At 31.3% G+C, this 21,392-nt stretch overlaps 2 protein-coding genes across 7 annotated transcripts; one reads left to right on the top strand and one right to left on the bottom strand.

Annotated features, from left to right (window-relative positions):
• The first annotated feature begins 2,654 nt into the window (after positions 1-2,654).
• LOC108331097 (ultraviolet-B receptor UVR8) lies at positions 2,655-6,517 on the top strand. 4 transcript variants are annotated; one of them, XM_017565723.2, is made up of 7 exons: positions 2,655-2,924; positions 3,611-3,650; positions 3,763-4,044; positions 4,143-4,492; positions 4,564-4,965; positions 5,370-5,754; positions 5,937-6,517. In XM_017565723.2, the coding sequence occupies exons 3-7, from the start codon at positions 3,820-3,822 to the stop codon at positions 6,177-6,179; spliced, it is 1,605 nt and encodes a 534-aa protein (XP_017421212.1). In that variant the 5' UTR covers positions 2,655-2,924; positions 3,611-3,650; positions 3,763-3,819; the 3' UTR covers positions 6,180-6,517. The 4 variants fall into 4 exon arrangements, with proteins under 4 accessions (XP_017421212.1, XP_052734309.1, XP_017421221.1 ...); XM_052878349.1 differs by lacking the exon at positions 3,611-3,650; XM_017565732.2 differs by having other exon boundaries at positions 2,655-3,650.
• Positions 6,518-11,256: 4,739 nt separating this feature from the next.
• On the bottom strand, positions 11,257-17,318 carry LOC108331144 (actin-related protein 3-like). Of its 3 annotated transcripts, XM_017565786.2 has the most exons (10): positions 17,143-17,317; positions 16,966-17,059; positions 16,300-16,759; positions 15,740-15,886; positions 15,239-15,331; positions 14,931-15,050; positions 13,892-14,002; positions 13,547-13,672; positions 12,073-12,171; positions 11,257-11,717 (listed from the first exon to the last, which is right to left on the bottom strand). In XM_017565786.2, the coding sequence occupies exons 2-10, from the start codon at positions 17,010-17,012 to the stop codon at positions 11,637-11,639; spliced, it is 1,284 nt and encodes a 427-aa protein (XP_017421275.1). In that variant the 5' UTR covers positions 17,013-17,059; positions 17,143-17,317; the 3' UTR covers positions 11,257-11,636. The 3 variants fall into 3 exon arrangements, with proteins under 3 accessions (XP_017421275.1, XP_052734297.1, XP_017421267.1); XM_052878337.1 differs by having other exon boundaries at positions 12,073-12,178; positions 16,966-17,318; XM_017565778.2 differs by having other exon boundaries at positions 16,966-17,316.
• Positions 17,319-21,392: the final 4,074 nt, after the last annotated feature.

Genomic DNA, 21,392 nt, shown 5'->3' with positions numbered 1-21,392 from the left:
TTCAATGTGAGTTTTTGTATGTGGCTCAAGCCTCAAGATTTTTGTTTCAATTGCTCCAAAGTTAGTTTTTGTCCAAAATTGCTTAGAATTCCTTCATTTTCTTGATTTTTCTCCTTTGACACTTTATGGTAATCAAAATATGCAAAACAAGTCAAAGTGGGGTGATTTTTACAGATATTTAATAAAACCAAAACAAGACAAGGACCAAATTAATATCAAAATTAACTTATATTGGACATTTATCAGTGATTAAGCTAAAGAACCATGGCTACAAATAACCGAGTTCAAGATGAAGGTAAATTGAATTTAGAAGCAAAACTTTTACTTTAAAAAAACAACAATTCAAACTTTTATTTGAAATAGTTTACATAAGAAAAGTTTTTTTAACAAGATTTTTAATCAAGATCTTTTAGTTAATAAGTCAAATTTCTTTTTATTCAATGAACACATGTAATAGAGATTAAAAAACAACAAGACAAATACATAAATTACATTGGTTTACCTCTCAATAATGGCTACATCTAGTTGCGTAATCACCCTAACCAAACAAATCCATTAAATTAAGTTTTTACATGAACTTTACAAGAAAAACAAGAAAAGTATAACAAACACTAGATATTGAACACTACAAGATCCTTACACAATTGTGAAACTCTTTCACAAGTGAATCTTCGTCTCTCTAATGAAAATAAAATTTGGAACAATATGGACTCTTAATTGTAAAAAAATAAAGATTCTAACTAACAAAAATGCTAAATATTCTTCACCGAAGCAAAGAGATGAATAGAATAATGTTAGAATCTTAATCTTTAACCAAAAAAAACTCAAACAACTCCAAGAAACTATTTCCAACTTATTAAAATTAAACTTTGCATTTTTAAAAGATTTTTAGATTATTTGAAACCTTTTCATTATATTGAATCATTTGAAGAACAAAAACATTAAATTGGTATAATCAAATAGTTGAAAACAAATTTAATTGATTAAAATAGAGTGAAAATAAGTTTCAAAAGCCAATTTAATGAGTACAATCGTGTTTTAAAAAGTTGAAATCACTTAAAATGGCTTTGTTTTTTAATTTCCTCATTGATCTACATTTCAATTGGTTGAAACAGTCAAATTAATTTCTAATAATCTAAAATCATTCAATTTAGTGATTTTTCAACATCATACTTTACATAAGTTATGATGATTAATAAATCAATGTTCATCACATTAGTTTGTTATGAATATAATTGAACAAGTTTATAATATGAGATTGTCTATCACAAACAAATATAATAACAAAATTATCCGCAAACAAAATACAAAGAAAGAGAGTGTAAAAAAGATAAAATATCACACATTAAAAATAATATGGTTTAATTTGATTATTAACCTACTTCAATCTCAGTCTATCATAAAATTCACTATAAATACAAATATTACAATCAAACGATTCCTCTTAGTAAACTCTCGTGATCTTAATAATTTGTTGACTTTAACTAAGTGATAGTTACATGTTAAAGATAAAATTCTTATTTATAGATAAAATTAATCTAAGTAACTTTAAACACATGCACATAAGACAAATGTACAATGCCTCCCATGTTTGGTCAGAAGCAACAATAGAAGATGCTCACAATTGATTATAAACATAAGATATTTTGGTCTTATTAGATGTTATAAAATACTTGCTATTAAGAGTAAATAATGTTAGATGGTCTAAAAACCTTTAAACACATTTTACTCAATCAATAGTCACACCTATAATTACGTATATGTGAGTAGTTGAATATTTTAAATGTGTTTGAAAAACTTTTCAAATGAAATTCATGGTATACTTATATAAAAAGTAATTACATAAATGGTAACCTAACTCATTTGGAATATAACGTGAATCTTTTTGCTATGAAACTTTATAAGAATAAAATATTAAAACTTAATTAATAAACCATATAAGTGAAAATATCATACAATAAAAATTCATAAAGTTATGCAATGAGTTATTACTTTTTATATATATTAAATAAATTTTGATCATAACTCAATTGTTACTCTTATATAAACATACTTCATACCTATATTTCAAAAGTCTTCAAACTATAAATAAGATATGGTGTGTAAGTGTTATAAGATTATACTATAATGTTAACATATTTAATTTAAAATAAATTATTTTTATAATTTGTTTTGTATATATTTATTTTTATTACAACTGTGTGTTAACACATATCACTTATTAAATAATTTAGTAAATCTCAAAATATCCTTAATGTTATGGATAAAAGATTTACTCTTAAAATTTTAAAATATTGTTTATGAGTTGTTATTATTACCTAACTACATTTTGTAACATACATCATCTAAATTCATTTATTTTATATATATATATATATATTGTGTGTGTTTACATTTTATTTTCTATAAACTCATACTAGGCGCATCAAAATTATACTTGACATCATATTTATATAACTTAAAGTTAGAGAAAAGATTACGTGTTAACATTTCCAATAATAAAAAGTAAATTATAAAAAATAGATATTAAAATTGATGATTCTGTTTATATGGGATAGATATATCAGCAGAGATATAAATAATCTCTTGAAAAATGTGAGTAAACATTAAATAAATTGGTGTCACTTAAGAGTGCCACAGACAACATCGTCATCAGCAATAATCAAATAAATAAAACAGAGAGAAAAGAGAGCCTTGCATTTCAGAAACAAGAAATTATTGATTCATCCATTCAGTCCCAAAAGCTATACAAAACCTCTACTCTCTCTCCTTTTCTCTCTGTCACTCTGAATTTCAGCTCTTGCCCATTTGATCATACGCTCACTTCTTCTTTCCTTCATTTATAAAACTTCACAACTCTCTGTACAATTCTGCATCCATGGTGAAGACTCCGTTTGAGGAATCGCTGTTGATCCCTCTCATAAGTAATCATCGCTTCCACATGCCTCTGCTACGATCTATAACGATCATAATCAATTCCATTCACCCAAAACTTGTTTACGATGTTTTATTTTCGGCTTCTCTGGATTCTTTTTTCTTTTTAATTTTTGTTGCTTTCCCCTTTTTTCGTTGCGTATCCAACAAGTGTACCTGTTCATTGGGTTACTTGTGATTCCCTGATCTGGGAAAGTCAACAAAAAAGGGATTTTTTTTTAATTTCCGTATGGAAGAGGGTATTTGCAATTTGATTCATTTTGATTGGGATGATCAACCTCTGATGCGATTATTTCAACTTTGATCACAAAATTCTTTCTTTTTTTAGTTTTCAGTTTTTGGTTGTATGATTGTAGAATATCCCATAATTTGGGAACAGTGTAACTCTCAAAGATTTCTTCTTTGGATTCCATCACTTTATTTGGATCCTCAATTTTGATCATATGGTTTCACCCTTAATCAATTATAAGATCGGTCAAATTTTTAGCATGTATTTAAGTTTTTTTTTTTTTCTCTTTCTGATCATCCTCAGTTTCATGACTAAATTCTTGCCTTCTGGTGTCTTTGATTTATATAGTGCTGTTGTGAATAGAGACAGATAATCATGTAATTCAACTGCATTAGATAAAAAAAATTAAACTTTGTTTCACTTTTGTTAGTATTCTTTTCTTTGTAGGTTTGAGACCTGAGATTTGCTAGTCAAATACATTCTTGAGGTACATGCTTGTTACAAGTTAGAACAATGTGTAGAGTTTCAGTGCTATAACCTGACAAATGGAAATTAAATTAATATAGTAATGCATTTGCATGTATTTTCATAATTCCCAGAAGTGTTAGATCCTCTCTTCTGCCGTGTTTGGGCACTGTATAAGGTTGGCAGTGCCCATGGATGCCACTACCAGTGGAACCCCAACTATACAATACCATAACATCCCTGATCAGCCAATTACTACCATTGTTGCCACACAATTGCCTACATTTCAACGGCAGCTACGCCATTGCTTTGGGGACTCCAGTCCAGGAGAGTTTCCCTTGTCTGCTAATCCCTCCATTGTCCTTCATGTCCTTACATCATGTAGCTTGTGTCCTCAAGACCTTGCTAAACTTGAGGCAAGTGCAGTACTTATTTGTATTTCGCCTCTTAATTTGTTAACTGTAATTACCAATTCTGGTACTGCTTGTTTCATTTCTGATCTGGTATTTTGTAGGCAACATGCTCCTTCTTCAAGAAGCCGGCAAACTTTGCTCCGGATTTGGATTTGTCCTTGTCAGAGCTTGCTGCATTGGACATGTGCCAGAAAAGAGCCATTTTTAAGCCAATGACGACTGAACAACAGCAACATTTGAAGCAAAGATGTGGTGGTTCTTGGAAATTGGTTCTGAGGTTTTTAATGGCTGGAGAAGCATGTTGCAGAAGGGAGAAATCACAGGCCATAGCAGGTCCTGGTCATAGCATTGCTGTGACATCAAAAGGGGCTGCTTATTCATTTGGGTCCAATAGTTCAGGACAACTTGGGCATGGTACAACCGAAGAGGAATGGCATCCTCGACCAATCAGGTTGGAACATTAGTTATTGCATTCTACAGTTCTTGTTGAATTGGAGTTAACATAACTAGATTATGCTGCAGAGCTTTACAAGGCATTCGGATTATACAAGCTACTGCTGCGACAGGGAGGACAATGTTGATCAGTGATTTTGGGCAGGTTTATGCCTTTGGGAAAGATTCTTTTGGTGAAGCTGAGATTGGAATTCAAGGATCTAAAATGGTTACATCTCCTCAGTTAGTTGAATCTTTGAAAAACATATTTGTTGTACAAGCTGCAATTGGAAACTTTTTCACAGCCGTTTTGTCAAGGGAAGGCAGGGTTTATACATTTTCTTGGGGTAGTGATGGCAAACTCTGTCACCATACTGATCCAAATGATGTGGAACCTCGTCCTTTATTAGGAGCTCTGGAGCACATACCAGTAGTGCAGATAGCTGCCGGTTTCTGCTACCTCCTTTGTTTGGCTTGTCAACCAACTGGAATGTGAGCTTCAGCTTTTTTTTTCTCCTTCTCTTAACTGTTGGATTTTTCCTTTGGCAAGAATAGAATTGAGAGTTATATTATGTATGCAAGTTGGGCACTCATTCATCATTTTTTTTTCTACGCCTATTGCTAGAATTAAAAGAGAATATTTTGTATTATGATTTATCTCTCTAATGCCAACACACATACATCTCACATACTGTTTTATTTAATTGTCTACACGTATTTTCATCCTAAGTTCCCTACTTCAAGATTTATTAAAGTGCTTAAGCATTTCTGATTTTTTATTCTTAGTAAATTATATTTTACCTTTCCTTTCATTTTTATTGTAATAACTATATCTCTGTGTGTGTGTGTATGTGTTTATTGATTGATTATGTGATCCTCTTCTGAAATCTTAATAGGTCTGTCTACTCTGTTGGATGTGGTTTGGGTGGGAAGCTCGGCCATGGCTCAAAAACTGATGAGAAGTATCCTCGTTTGATCGAACAATTCCAAGTGTTAAACCTTCAGCCAAAGGTGGTTGCAGCTGGTGCTTGGCATGCAGCTGTGGTGGGGCAGGATGGCCGGATTTGCACATGGGGGTGGGGTCGTTGTGGCTGCTTGGGTCATGGTAATGAAGAATGTGAATCTGTACCTAAGGTGGTGGAAGAGTTGAGAGATGTTAAAGCAGTTCATGTTGCTACAGGAGATTACACCACCTTTGTAGTGGCTGATAATGGTGATGTGTATTCCTTTGGTTGTGGAGAATCTGCTAGTCTTGGCCATAACCCTGAGAATCATGAGCAGGTTTGCTTTGCTTCTGCCTTGCACTGTGTTTTCTTTGTGAATTGTTCTGGCTTGGTTCAAAGGAAGTCGTCTTCCTTTTATTTTGTGCAATCATGATATGACAGTTGAAGATTCAAATCTGGATTACATTTTCTTGTAAATGCCTTGTATGAAAGTTTAACCTTATGTTTGTTCTTGTGCAGGGAGACATGCATGCAAATGTGTTAAGTCCAAAGCTTGTGACTTCAATGAAAGAGATGAATGAAAAGGTGGTGCAGATTAGTCTGACGAATTCCGTATATTGGAATGCTCATACCTTTGCCTTAACTGAATCAGGGAAGCTGTATGGCTTTGGGGCTGGAGACAAAGGACAACTAGGCGTAGAGCTTGGTGCCAACCAAACTGAAAGAGGAAAGCCAGAGCGGCTTGATATTGATCTTGGTTAACTATGTTTGGTTGGTGTAACCCCAATTCTTTACACCATCTCATACTCTCTAATTTATGCTCACCATGCACAGTATTTAGTGTTTCAATCCCTTGTTTATTGTGTAAATATAATCAAAGAATCCATGGATGATGTCCGAGCTAGGCAAGATAACAGGGGCCTCACCTGCAGCCACTTCTAAGGTTGTCGTCGTTAATCTTATATAGGCTTCAACTAGATTCTGATATTTGAAAATGGTGAAGCTTCATATACAGCTCAGTTGTCTTCACTTTCTTGGTTATCCCACTATCATTTGCTTAGATGAAGTTGCTTAAATTTACTAATTTCCGATTCTCTTCATATCACTCACTCTTTGTTTCATTATTGAATTTTATCTCCTATAAAATCAAGGCCTTACACAACCGCTAATACATAAAACTGGGCAAGATATTATGGATGATGAAACAAAAAAAAAAAGTTATAGACCATGAACGATATTGCTTAATCTAGTTTTGAATGTACTTACCAACGGATCAAAGAGAGTAATGCTCATCAACTTGAGCTTTGGAGTAAGACTTTGAAATCTAAGAATTTCCACTTAGAACATAATATGTGTATTATGTATTATAATTTGGACAATAAATAAGAGGAGAATTACTAAGAGGTTAGAATGGGAGATGTTGTCTTAGGAATTCTTTATATTTAATATTGAGTTGTTTATAATAGGTTTTTCGCCAAAAAAAATAATGATAAAACATGAAAACAACTCATACAAATAATTGATGTTGTTTCTAATTCAAAACTAAAACATGACAACGTTTCTTATTATTTAGACTCACACGATTGACAACGTTTCTCATTAATGTTGGAAGTGTGGAATGAGATAAAACATCATGTGTTTAACCTTAATTAAACAAATTAAATAAACAACTATTTGAAATAAGAATCATGTAACTAATAATTTGCTATTAGAAATATATTATAGGAATACAAGATAATTTTTATGTTGCACACAATAGTGATGAAGGAACCATAGAAGATGCATAACTTGAGTTAAGTGACATACCAATAGTCTTATTAATTCGTCTTAATAATGTAATTTCCTTAAAATATTTACATTTTAAAAAAAAAACTTTAACACAACAATAAATAATACTTTTTTTATACTAACAATTCATTTCCGTTTTTTTACATTTTCATCAAAAAGAGTTTAATTAAAAATACACAAAAATAGGATAGAAGTGTGCATTTTTTCACATTTGTATTTAATTATATATATATATATATATATATATATTATAATAGCATCGTTATATATGATCATTAACTATTTCACAAATTATTCCTAGTTTGTTTAAGTTTATTCGGAATGCAAAAGTAGTTGGTCAAAATTATTAATTTTTAAAATCTGATCCATTTCCTTAATTCCCATTGAGCAAATTAAATCAGAAATACATAGTAGTAGTAATGTTTATTTAAATCTATTCTTAGTTATACATAGAGCCAGAGGATTAAATTTGAAAGCTATTTATAGAATCCAAAAAAGAAAAAAAGTTGGTAATTTATCAACTGGCAGCAAGGATTTGCCATCATTAAAACAAACAAAAAGAAATCTAAAAGGTTTGTCATCGAATTCCTTAACAAATTATAACGACCAACCATAGATTCCTAACCGTACGCAGCGAAAAAACTGAACTGTACCGAAACTAACGGTTCTCCAGACACATGACAAGCCTGTTTGGTTTCGTAGCCTATAAGATGAACCCTCTCTTCATTAGTTTTCCATAACCACAACACATTATTATTACTAACAATCTTGAGTGCAGAGTTTCACTAATTCTCATCATTAAAGAAAAACTGCACATCCAAGTTTATTAAATATTTCTTTAAAATAATGGCACGTGCATGCCGTGTTGTGGTTATGGCCCTCCTCGTGTTCGCCGTCATTGGCCTTGCATCCGCGGCGGAGAAGACCGACGACGACTATGATGGTGATTACTCCATTGGAGACATCAGCAACGAAGCCTCACACAACGGCATCGTCGCTGCACCGCTTGGTGGACCCGTGCCTCCCGGTGCTTTCGACCACGCCAAGGGTGGTGTTTCCACTACCAGCGCCACCGCCGCCTCCTCATCCGCCTCCTCCATGCATTTTTACTCCGTCGCCGGTGTTGCCTCCGCCGCTCTTGCCGCCGCCTTCTACTTCTAAATTTTCAATGCGGAGAGGTTGCGTACTTGCATGTAAACATGGATTCAACGTGCAAATATATAAAAATATATCTAACATCTTATTTTTAATTTTTATACTATATATATAGAGAGAATAGTTAATATTAAACTGGTAATTATTTAATTTCATTAAAAAATTTGAGTTTAAATTCAAGAGAAAAGCGTTTAAAATATTCAAATAATTTTTTTTTATAATATATAAGTTTATTCAATTTTAACATGATTGTAAAATATGCACCTGTTCTAAAGAAATATTAAAGTGATTTCTCGTAATCATGAAAACCAGATTTTTTTTTAATTTTTTTATTATTTTGTTAATCTCAAAGTAAAGTTGGTTTCGGAGAGAAAATATTTATTTTTCATTTGATTTCTCGTATATTTTAAGTTTATTTTTTATTTATTTTCTTCTCATTTTTCCTCTGTACTAAACCTGGGATAAATAAATAGCATCGGTACTTTTACTAATGCTGCCAAAATTTCTAAAGTAATGAATAACTCAAAATCAACTTAGAAGATTAAAAGGGTTATTCTAGCTTTAAGATCTTGAGAGTAATTATATTTTTTCTTGGAATCAAATATCCTTATTTTGTTTTGCAGGGAGTAATATGGATATTGATCCTATTTTGCATCTTGATCACAAAATAATCTTAGTGATATTTATTATACCTTTTAAAATACTTTTGATCACTTCTAAAAGTAAAGGGTAAACAATTTTTTATTTTCCCATAATAAATGTATTTTCATTTGAATTTTTTAATCAATATTTTTTGGTCCATCCTTAATGTAATGTTCTAAAATACCAAATTAAGATTAATTAGGGAAAACACAAATTTGTATGGTATGAATCTTGAGTGAATTGAACATTGTTTACTAGATTAATGTTCCAGCAATAATTGTACATTTTTTTAAAACATCAATCGATGCCCTCATTGGTTTCTACAAATAGATTCGTAAGAAAAATTTTGATGATTTTAGAAAGGAGAAAACGTGCATGATAAGTTTGGTTTTTTTTATTATAAACAGAAAATAATAATACTTTAATAATATTTTAACATCATTTATACGTCATTTTGTGATTGGTATGTTGATGTTTATGATTATTATTGTTGATTGTGAAGTAATTTTGGACCAATCACATAATAACACATAAATAATGTTAAAATATTATAAAAAAATATTTTCAAAGTATCATTATCCATAAATATTTTCGGTGAAAACTTTAGTCAATGATGGAAAAATGCTGCACCAAACACATTCCCAAATTTTGTTGTTAAAATACCATGTGGTTTATATTAAAGGCAATTAGTAATAAACAGTATTGTTTGATTAACATTTCATATTTCTCAAAATATCTTTTGAACTTTAAATAATTAAAAATAGAAATATAAGAGTTATGATAGAATTAGGAAACAACTCTCATACAGATTTAACTTTTTCAGTCCCTTAATAATATGTACAAACAGGGATAACTCAGAAAAATACTCCTGATTCTCTATAACCTTCTATGAAACATAATAAATAAGAACAATCCTTCGACTTTAAAAACTAAATTTTAGGACAATAATGCAATGTAAAACAATAAATATTAATATATTTCATTCCTAATACAATAAAAAAGTTAAAATTTTAGTATAAAGGTTATTTCTATATTAGTATTAATTTTTATTTTAATAAACTCGTAATGTTTTCTAAAAATGAAATATATATTTAATAATTTTATTAAAAAAATTAAGAGAATTAAAATTTCTATATTAAAAATTATAATTTTTTAATGTACTAAATATGAAATATGCTATTATTTATTATACTGAATTAAATTTTATAAAAATAGAATAGAAGGCCTAAGCAACAAAAGCTTAATATCGACTTTGAATTATATTTGTCTACTTACTCTACTTTTAGAATATATTAATATACAATAAATTTGATATTTTAAAATGTATTTGGACTTTGAATTATATTTGTCTACTTACTCTACTTTTAGAATATATTAATATACAATATATTTGATATTTTAAAATGTATTTGGAGCATAAGATAATACCAAAAATTTAATAAAAAATGTAGACTCATCAACATGCTTGCAGAAAGAAAATATAATTATGGTTTAAAAACATTGTTTTCCTTGTAGTTTGAAAATTTTGCATATGATTCTTGTTAAAAAAATTCATCCATTTTATCCTTTGATAATATTTTGATTTTGCTCTGTGCTTGCTTGTGTATTGGTAGTTGTCCTTTAATTAAAATTTATGTTTCTTTTTCTTTTGATCTTAATAAAACTTTACATTTTTTTTTAAAAGAAATCCATGTATTCTTCACTTAATTTTAAAAGGTTGACGAGACACTAAAGTTAATATATGTAATTTTTTAAATTATTATTAAAAAATAAAACAATTTGAGATAAAAAAACAATCAACGCCAATGATTAAACTTTTTTTTTCTTAAAAACTATTTTTTTTAGAAAAAGAATACATGTATCATTTCTATCAATTTTCTATGTTTGATCATTTATATGAAAATTTGAATAAAACAAGGTATATATTCAATAAAACAAGATCTGAAAATCCTAACTGAAACAAGAATAAAATAGTCTAAAAAAACACAAAATAGATAATTTAAGTCATTCACATAATCACTTAAAAAAATCACTTAAAAGATGTCAATAAAACTATGAAAAATCAAAGTGGAAAAAAATGATTGAGAATAAAAAACTAAATATAAAAAATCATTAACTACCAAAAAAGAAAATAAACCTGAAATAAGAATTGAATTGAGAACCACAAATTTACAGACCTTTATTAGTCTTACTATATTAAAAAAATGTAGAGAGAATAATTTTACATCTAAAGTACATGACAAATCGCCAATAGTTAATGTGACAAAATTATTTCTAGTTTTGATAATCAGTAAAATAAAGAAATACAAATTATACAATATGTACCAAAAAAGATTGCAAAATTATATGATTACTGTAAACACAAATCTAACCTGCACTGGTGCTTATTACAATTCAACAAAAACGAATTTGACTTGTCAGCTAAAAAATGACTTGATGGAATTATGAGTCCCAACAATGAATGACACAAAAATGCAGAACTTCATCAGACTCAGCCAGCTTAGTGAAAGATCAGTTTCAATGTCTGGAGCTGCTGCTTAGGGAGACTGCTGGAATAAAAACAAATGCATGTGTTCGCTTCATATACATATTTTACAATCACTTCCGCCACCCATTCATTCAACTGTCGCTGCTTTAATACATTCCCTTGAAAACAGGATTTGTACGGCAAATGCTTGCTCCATGCTCTTCATATTCTGCCTTTGTATGACAAGCCTGCACATTGGACCATAAATTGTATAACTTGGGCTAATTTTCCATTGAAATTTATCGGAAGGATTCAAGAACATCAAAAAAGTTATGGATGTTCACTAGGAAAAATGACATCATCACAAAAAAACACTTAGCATTCCACGGGACGGCAAAACAAAATCCTGGTTATCATTGCCAGAAAAAGAGGCATTGACAACTAACTACAGAACACACACTTAAAGGAAAGTTCGAAAGTATATGGGATTTTAGTGTAGGATCCAACTCGAACTGCTAGCTAATGAAATGCAAACAGTGAATCTCCTAATCCTCCTCCCACACCCAAAACAAATAAATAAATAAATAAAATGTAGAAATGTACCGTAAAAAATTCAGGAGTTGATGCAAGTACGGATCCTCCAAACCAAACTGCAAATCTCTGAATTGGGTGGCTCACCACATTTATCTCCACTGGCTGCGACTGTAGGCTCCAAATATAAAAATAATAAAAGCCAAGGCCAAAGAAATAAATATATGGCAGTCCTGCCTTGCATATATACATCAATAGACAATTTTGTCCAAGAAAGTGTAGGCGTACACGACAACAATAATAGGGGTGAGGAAAATTAACTTAATTATATTGAACTATTAATTGACTGGATTATATTAAACAAAAAAAACTGAACTGTTTACCATAAAAACTGAACCTTACCATTTTATAGTTCAATTTTAGAAAATTGAACTTTTTATTATACTTTTTACTTTAAAGATGCAGTTCAGTTTGGTTACTGACCAAACTTTGGTCAGACTCGGCTGAATTCGGTAAATTTTTGACAAAGGCCAGTTCAGTCAAATTTCAGTTGGAACTAACCCGACCCAGTTTTGACCGTGTCCAACTTAGTCAAATTCCGCCAATTTTTGGCCAGGACTGACTCGGCTGGATTTGATCGATGGTCGAGACCATCTCGACGGCCAACTTGGTCAAATTCGGCCAATTTCAATCAGGACCAACTCAACTAAGTTTTGGACGTGACAGTCTCAGCTAAATTTGACTATTTTCGACTGGGCCAATTTGTCCAAATTTGGCCAATTTTTTATTAGGACCAACTCGACCAAGTTTCGATTGTGGTAATTCCAATTGACTCGATTGATTTTTTATTTTCGATTGAGTTTCGACAGTGGTGATACTAATTGAATTTGGCGGAGTTTTAGTGGGGTCAACTCGGTCAAATTTCGATCAAGACTTACTCGACCGAGTTTCAATCGTGGTTGTCCTGACCAAATTCGTTCGATTTTCGGCCATGGCTGACTTGGTTGAATTCAACTGGCTTTCGATCAAGTCTAACTCAATTGTAACTATCTTGGTCGAATTCGGCCAAATTTCAGTCAAGACTAATTCTACCCAGTTGTGTTGTGTGTCAAAGTAAAAAACAAATTTCAATGCAATTTAGTGCACTACAGTTTGGTAGGGAAAAAATAGCTCAGTTCAGTTCGTCTGAACTAATTTCCAATTCAATTCAAACAAACTAGTTTTTTGTTTAGTGTAGTTTTTAACAGTGCAATTCATTTTGTCCACCCCTAGGCAGCAGGGAAAAGGGGCTGTGTAGACCTTGTTAGCACAAATTACGTAACCAAATCAATTAACAACCAACTATTTTCAATGGAAAATAATTAAATAACAAAGATATATATAAATGCTTAGTTATTTAACACAGCCTAACCATGTGCTGGTTGTTGATTGGCTTAGTCCATACAACTACTTAAAGCATGGTTTATATTAAAGAATTTTTCATCTCTGAATGAGAGAGGAAGATAAACATCAATTTAAAGAGGTTTAAGGTACTTATAACTCTTACTTTTATCTCCCCATTTAAGCGTGCTTCAGATAAAAGGACACGAGTATCCACAATTTTTTTTAGATCACGCTGCAATCTCTTGTGAAAATCCTTGAACATGGTTGAACCGCCAGACAACACTATATTCTGAAATAAAAAGGAAAAGGAGGAAAAAGGTAAAGAAATCAATCATTCAAGAACATGGCTAGACTGGCTGATTAATATAACATTTTAAACTACAGTATTCAATCTGGCCAACAACAAAAAATGCACTAAGGTAAACATTGAGCCTAAGAAAATCCCTAATTTTATGATAAAAAGTGGTTCACTAAAATTTAAAATATGCATGTCAATAAGGTAATTTACCTTGTATAGTGATCTCCTCGTGTCAATCGGTGCAGACTGAATGCACTTGTCTATTACAACTGGCAAAGGGGTAGTAAAGTCACTACCATATATCTCAGGATTAAAGAAAATCTGTAGAAATCATAGGGAAAACAAACAAATACGTTAATTTGACCAATCCTGTTCATATAATGACCCAAACTAAACTCATGGATTAGCCCAACAATTAGATCAAGGTACTATACATTTTTGTTCATTCCACAGTAGAATAGGGAACAAACTGCTGTGGAAATTGCAGAGTGATATCAAGACTCTATGGAGACTATATATGATTCATCCCAGATTCAAACCCCAAGCAAGACTGCCTGCACTTAAGCCTCCTTGCCCCTTGCCACACTAGTTATTGACCTCTTTAATAGCACAAAAATGGATGTGGAAAAAAGCCTGACCTTCTGAAGAGAAGTGGAAAAATGTTTTAAATAGCGCCCTCTATTATGTTGGATATTAATGATAGGAAGTGAGGAGCTTATAAAGTATATATTTAATTATTCATTAGTTCATAAGATAGGTTTAGGTATTCACAATAGAAAAATCATACTAAAAATAGGTACAAAATAAAATAGGTATAAATATATCTTACACAAGATCCCTCATTAGGAAAGTGTATATGAGAAGCCAGAAGAACAGAAATAAGGATAGGGATACAATACAAATCCAGTTGAAACTAACTCAAAGAAGTTTGAGTATAATTATAATTAACTTTTCTGTAATTAGTTGAATAAATAAAGGTTGGTCAGAGAGGGGAGGTGGGTTGTAGGATACACTGGGCAAGTTTCTGGGCACTTTAAACTTTCCCTGAATTGTACATTATTAACTTATAGGTCATACTGATTTGGAGAATGGATCCTATAATAAAATTTTGTATTCTTTCTGTAATATTTTGGAATCCCAATTTTTTCTCCAATTACTACCAGTTGATTCAATCAATATTCAATCCACGGGCCCCTAATAGTTAAGCACCCATTATAGAGAAAATATAAAGGGAAGTCATAGAACAAACCTCAGGGCCAAGAAATCGTTCGTAGCCAATATCACAAGAATATGGTGCCCCTGACTTTGGTTTAATGCCTCTCCAATGCCTCATATACTTGGTTGGTTCTTTGTCATGCTTATTAAATTCCTGAGAGAAAATGAGCTATTGTTATGCAAGAAAACTAATAAGTTTAACAGATAACATTTGCTACATCCCTTGATTCACCAATAAGAAAAGCAATTTAAAGTAATGAGATTTAATTGACACTCAATATGCTAATGGCAGAAGCATAGCACAAACTCTTCAAATGAATTAAGCATTGGACTAAAGACAACCTTCACTATGTCAGAGCAAGTGTAGCAATACATTTCCTTCACTTTTCGTGCCACTTCAAAAGAGTCATCGGGTGGAACATTCTCTCCTCTTTCCTGCATGGAGCAATGTCAACACAACACAGTTCATTAACCTGGCTTAGAAATATTGCAGATTGACAATTGGATGTGTTATTAGTTACCTCAATCTCAGTCAGTTCAACAAAAAGTCTATACCTGAATACGCAAATAAGTTCCATACTCAATCATGAAATAAGTAAATTTCACTTCTACTTATTCAACACCAAAAGTGCAGCAATAATGCAATAATACAATAATAAGTGCGTCACACCCTTTTCATCCATAATTTACCATTTATACACGATTGGTTTCACTAGCTATGTAAATGATAATTTGTGCGATCCTTTGACCTTAACAAGAGGTTTACAGAAATTCCCAGATATTAAAAAATGTAAACAATACCAGCACAATAAACTTTTAATTATAACCAAAAGCATTTCCTACCCGCATGAGCTTCTGCACAAAAAGAGTAACATCCTTTCCAGCAATAGGAATTGATTTGATGCTGCCACCAATAACATAGCCATCTGCGACAGGTACAACATGAGCCGCCCCTTCTCCAACATCCACTACAACTCCTGTCATCTCACACTAAGAAGAATTTCTGATCAGCCTAAAAAGAAAGTGTTTTTAAAATAAGGGAGATATAGTAAGAAAGAAAATTTATTGGTAGCAACAAAGTTCAAAATATAATTATGGATAACCAACCTAAGATTTTATTTCAACGTAATGAGGGGAGCAGATTAATTATCATTGTACTTGTAATAATGCAAAACAATCAAAACAGTACATATTCTACACTACGGTCTACTCATGATTTAGTGAAAGCATCCAAATATGTCAAATTGCAGGGGCTGATGAAACATCCTGTGCAATCGGTGTTTATTTAACTACGAAACTCGTTGCTGTTGATATCATATTAAATATGTAAAACATTCAGATTAGTCATCCAATTCAATATTCAACATAAATTCCCTTTGTGTTTCCGAGTATAAATTACCAACCTTAGATGTGGTGTAACCAGCTGCAAGGGCAAGCACAGAATTCACAGCAATGTAAAGCCCAGGTACGTTAAAAGTCTCAAACATGATTTCCCCAGTATACTCGCGACTCTCAGGCGAAGTCAATGGACTCTCAGTCAAGAGAAAATAGTGATCCTCCGGATCACACCTCAAATAGTTGAATATGCACTGCTGCCAGTAGCGCTCCATGGCATCCCAATTCTCAACCTGGCCATGCTGAACTGGGTAGCTGAGATTGTAAGTGCTACTACATCGAGACTTGGTAAGTGCCTCATCCCCGATGAAGAAATCAAGATCCGCCATCACTCCAGCGTTGTGCTGGGCCAACCAATTGGCTTTAGAGAGGTTCTTCGATTGATTCAGAAAAGACTCATTAACTGCAACCACTGTCGGAATAATAAAACATGGCTCGACATTACCAGCAAACCCCATCTTAGTATACCTGAAAGGAAAAAAAAACATCATTTCCAAATTCAGGGTAAACCCAATTCGGGAATGTCAATATTACAGACAATTATAGACACACCAAAAAGAAAAAAAAAATGGGGCATCGCAACAATCACACGGTGCCCACATATTGAAAGAGAGAAAAACACAGGAAAACGATCAGAAGAAAAAGCGGGTGATATAAACGGAAGAAAAGGGTACCCGGAGCCATTATCGATGACTACAGCCGGGCGAGGAGAGGGATCCATGAGAAAGAGAGAAAGAGTGGTGGTGATGGTGAGCGTTGAAAGGGGACCTGCGAGAGGATCATGGTCGTGAAGAGCGCAATAAGGAAGAGGGAAAAGGAGAAGATAAAGAAGAAGAAGAAGGTGGAAGTACAGGTAAATATGATGGTGACAGAGACTTTGATCCCAAGTGAAAGGAAGAAATAGACAAATGGGAATGGTTGGTGATTGCTACACCCATTTCAACTGTAAGGAGCAGGTCCCATTAACTTCATCGTCATTCTCTTCGTTTCCCAAACATGCTTTAAACAAACAACAACCGACCCAATCTCTCTCTGACTTTGTTGCTTTCTCTCTTTTTTTTTTATATTATTATTGCTATCATATTTTAATTCAATAATTAGCAATAATTTTGGGTTGCCCCCAAAGCCCAACAATGAGTACAACCTTTCTATATGTCCTTGTCGATGCACGGCATCACGGCAAATGGGTACTACCAAATTGGTCGTTATCAATTTTGTTTGGTATAATTACAAACAGTTGGTAGGTATGTTTTTTAAACTCCAACCAATAAAATGCCTATTGATTTATTGAATGAAAATAATTCTTAAGAAAATCTTCTTAACATAGATATATTAAAAAAAAAAAATACTTGATGTAAAGTAATTTGAAGAACCTGTTGGAGGGGCCACCGAAAAGGAATATTGAAGTGGTCTGATTTCCTTCTTAAAGCGAACCTTTTGCTTTCGTGCTGCTTTCTTTCTACTCTGACACATCAAGAAAAATTCAAAAAAACAACTGTCGGTAGTTTTAAATTATGAACATAAACTTAAAGAAAAGATCTTAACCTTAAAATATTTATTCACATCTTATAAATGTGAGTATTTACTTTTGGAAATAAAAATTATATATATATATATATATATATATATATATATATATATATATATATTTATACTTTTATCAAATTTTTTTTATTTCAACTATATGTTTGGTGTAACTAACGATATGAATTTCAATTATGTATACGGGTTCAATGACCTCCAAATGAGTCACGAATGAAATAAATTTAATGACATCCAAACATACATCATCAATTGTTTTGTAATGGATAAAAGTTATATTTTGTCCTTTATATAGTTAGGTAAGTGAAGTTTGTTAACTTTAAAATTTTATTTGTGATTTTAATATATAATAATTAGATTATTACCAATTTCAGATACCATTGGCAGCTACTTGTGGTTTTCATATTGGATAACAATGCTATGTGGTTTTGTTTATTGCACAAGTCTCCTCCCAAATATCTCAAACAAATAATAGATTGGTAAGAACCTCAATGTTTGGACTTTCTTTGTTGTATAAATATATGTTCATTTTTTTAATAGTTCTCTTGCATTACATATGATGTTGTCCGGAAGATCAACTGCTAAAACTAAAAAACTTACATGGTTAGCCCTTAAGGTTTGGTATTTTAGTCCATGCTTTCTTATAATAGTTTTATTTCAATGATGTTATTTAACATTTTATAATTATGATGATATATTGTAGTATAATAATAGTTTTATTTCAATGATGTTATTTAACATTTTATAATTAGGATGATATATTGTAGTATAATAGACAAAACGAGTCATATGAGTATGGTTACTACATAATGTATTGGATTGTGCCCATATTACAAGTGGATGAGAAACAGTAATATTTAGTTTTATTGAATTTTCTCTCTCTATAGTTTATAATTCATATACATTAATTGAAATCAATGTGTGTAGAGATTCAATTCTACTCTTGCAATTCCTGAGAAATCCCTTAAATTTATAAGGAAAACACTTGCAAAATATGTAATTCAACTTTATAATAGTATGTAGATATTAAAATATAGTAAGTTGTTCATTATCATATTTATGATTAGGTTAATTATATGTACATTGGATTGATTTATGATTCTAAGTTGATTTATGGTTAGAATTCTATATACATGGAATTGATTTATGATTTATTATAATTTTCACTGAAAATAAGCTTTTGGATTGTATTTGTGTGATGTGGACAATTTTTGTATATGCAGATCTATTTCTATAGTAAAGACGGTTACAGAAACATACTTGTCTTTTAAAAAAAATTCGTAGAATAAGAATCGGTTGTGACCATAACTAAGACAGTATGGCCTCTACGACATCGATTATGACCATAATCGAAGCAAAAAGTCTTACGAAAACAAAAACAAAAAATACCCTCTACTACCTCGGTTCAACCCCAACTAAAGCAAAAGACTCCATACTATTTCAGTTCCCCTGAACCGAAGCAATATACCTCGCAATAAAAAATAAAATTATATGAAATATTCTCTAATGTCTCGGTTGCATTTGAACCAATGCAAAATCCTATCACTTTTGTCCTCGGTTTTGAATCGAGGCAAAAAGCCTACCCTTATATACCTTGGTTGTTGAACCGATACATATAGACAAAGACAAAAATAACTGTTGTTATTTCCTTTTACTACACTAATGTATATATTATACATTTTGAGTTGTTTGTTCTTGGTTCACTTGAAAGAGTAGACAATTTTAATTCTCAATATATAGTTAGGGTGAGGATGCATATTGTTCTTGCTTTTAATGTGTTTCAGCAAATGAATTTCAGAATGACAGGGTGTAAGGATATGGTGCAGGAAGTAATAGTCAATAAATACTAAAAAGTTTAATTCTAAATTTAAGTATCTTATAAAAATAAAATTTACTTAAAAAATATAATATAATTATAAAAGAAATTAGTAGAAATAACAGCCAACTTTCATTTCTTCATATGGTTTGGGCCACCAAAAGTGAAATGCTTTAGTCGGAGAATGTTCTTGAACAGTTGGAATATGTTCCTGAACAGGTTAATTAACTGTTAAAGATAAGTAAAGTATTGTGTTGGAACAGGTTAACCGGAACACGATATGTTGAAGAATAGTTAGAGCATGTACATGCACAACGTGTGGTGCAAATGCTACTACTCAGCAGTGTGAGCTACATCTACACCTTTTACAACACACACTGGCAGTCGGACTGTTATAAAGAACATTCTGCTAAACATGAACTTAATTCGTGTGAAGCAATCTCTGTTGCTATTTGTTATTTATATATGAGTGTGTTTAGACCTAAAGATGTTAACAAAAAGGTAAAAAACTAAATTCGAAAGCGATATATGATAACAATCTTACAAGGAAGAAAAAAAGGTGATTGAAAAACAAAAAGGGTGGTGATGAGGTCATTTTCAGTACCTTTTCGAGGCCACTTGGAAAGGGTTTTATACTTTTATTCAAGTCAATGGAGAGGAGAAAATGAGTGAAGTTAGTGTTAAGAAAATGGGAACACAGAGAGAGAATATTGATTAAAGAAACCATTTTTCCCACGCTAGCCTTCATCTACCAAACTTTCTAATTTTAATAATGTCTATGCTTAACATCTTAGTATAATATTGATTACTTTTATAATGTTCGGTTCAATGTTAGAAGTTGAGAAACAAGAGTTTAGAGCTTGATAGACTTAATCTTACCCAACAAAATGCAAGCTAATTTGCTAAATAACGTTAGTAGTTTGTCAAGTCAAAACATCTTTTAAATCGAAAAATGTCTTTTTAATAATTTTTTTTAATAATTTTTTTTAATAATTTTTTAACAATAACTTATGTAGCGTATGATTGGTTCGTTTTAAATATAAAGGAATTCTGTTGTTAAAAAGTTGTTATAAAATATTGTTAAAATATCATCGTCGTTTTAAATGTTATTTCCTGATTGCAGAAATATTAATTTGCATAAAAAGTACATCGAGAAACCTAATATACAAGTGACTGTCTCTTTTTCGAGTTTTACGTGCAAATAATAAAATAATCAGAATAAAATATTTTGGTTTTAGATAATGGAGACTAGGACAGAGAAGTTCGGTTAACATGTTATGTTGACAGAAACTTGTCAACACCCAATTTCGTCCGGGTACGTTAAATAAAAATAAAAAAAATGTGTGTCAGAATTTGTATTTTTTTTTCTTTTCTCTTTATTTTCTTTTTTTTGTTTTATCTTCATTATTAGTTTATTTTCATACAGAATAAAAAAAAAAATCAAATCAAATAAAAATAATAAATCTTTTCTGTTTTAACTTAATTTTAGCTCTATTTCATCTTTTATTTTCTTTTTGTTTTTTATTAACTTTGTTTTACTTTAGTTTCATTTTTATAAAATCAAAAAAATTATACACATACGAAATACAAAAATACATAAAATACAAAAATACAAAAAAAAATATATATATATTTATAAAATAATAAAAAGGGATGCCACGGTGGTTTCCTAATCTTTGCAGAGAAGATGCTTTCCCGCCTCACATGGCAGCCACCATGTACACCTGCAGTTTCCAGTCGCAC

The sequence above is a fragment of the Vigna angularis genome, chromosome 1, assembly GCF_016808095.1.
Source record: "Vigna angularis cultivar LongXiaoDou No.4 chromosome 1, ASM1680809v1, whole genome shotgun sequence".
NCBI lineage: Eukaryota > Viridiplantae > Streptophyta > Magnoliopsida > Fabales > Fabaceae > Vigna > Vigna angularis.
This window is presented reverse-complemented; position numbering and strand designations above follow the sequence as displayed.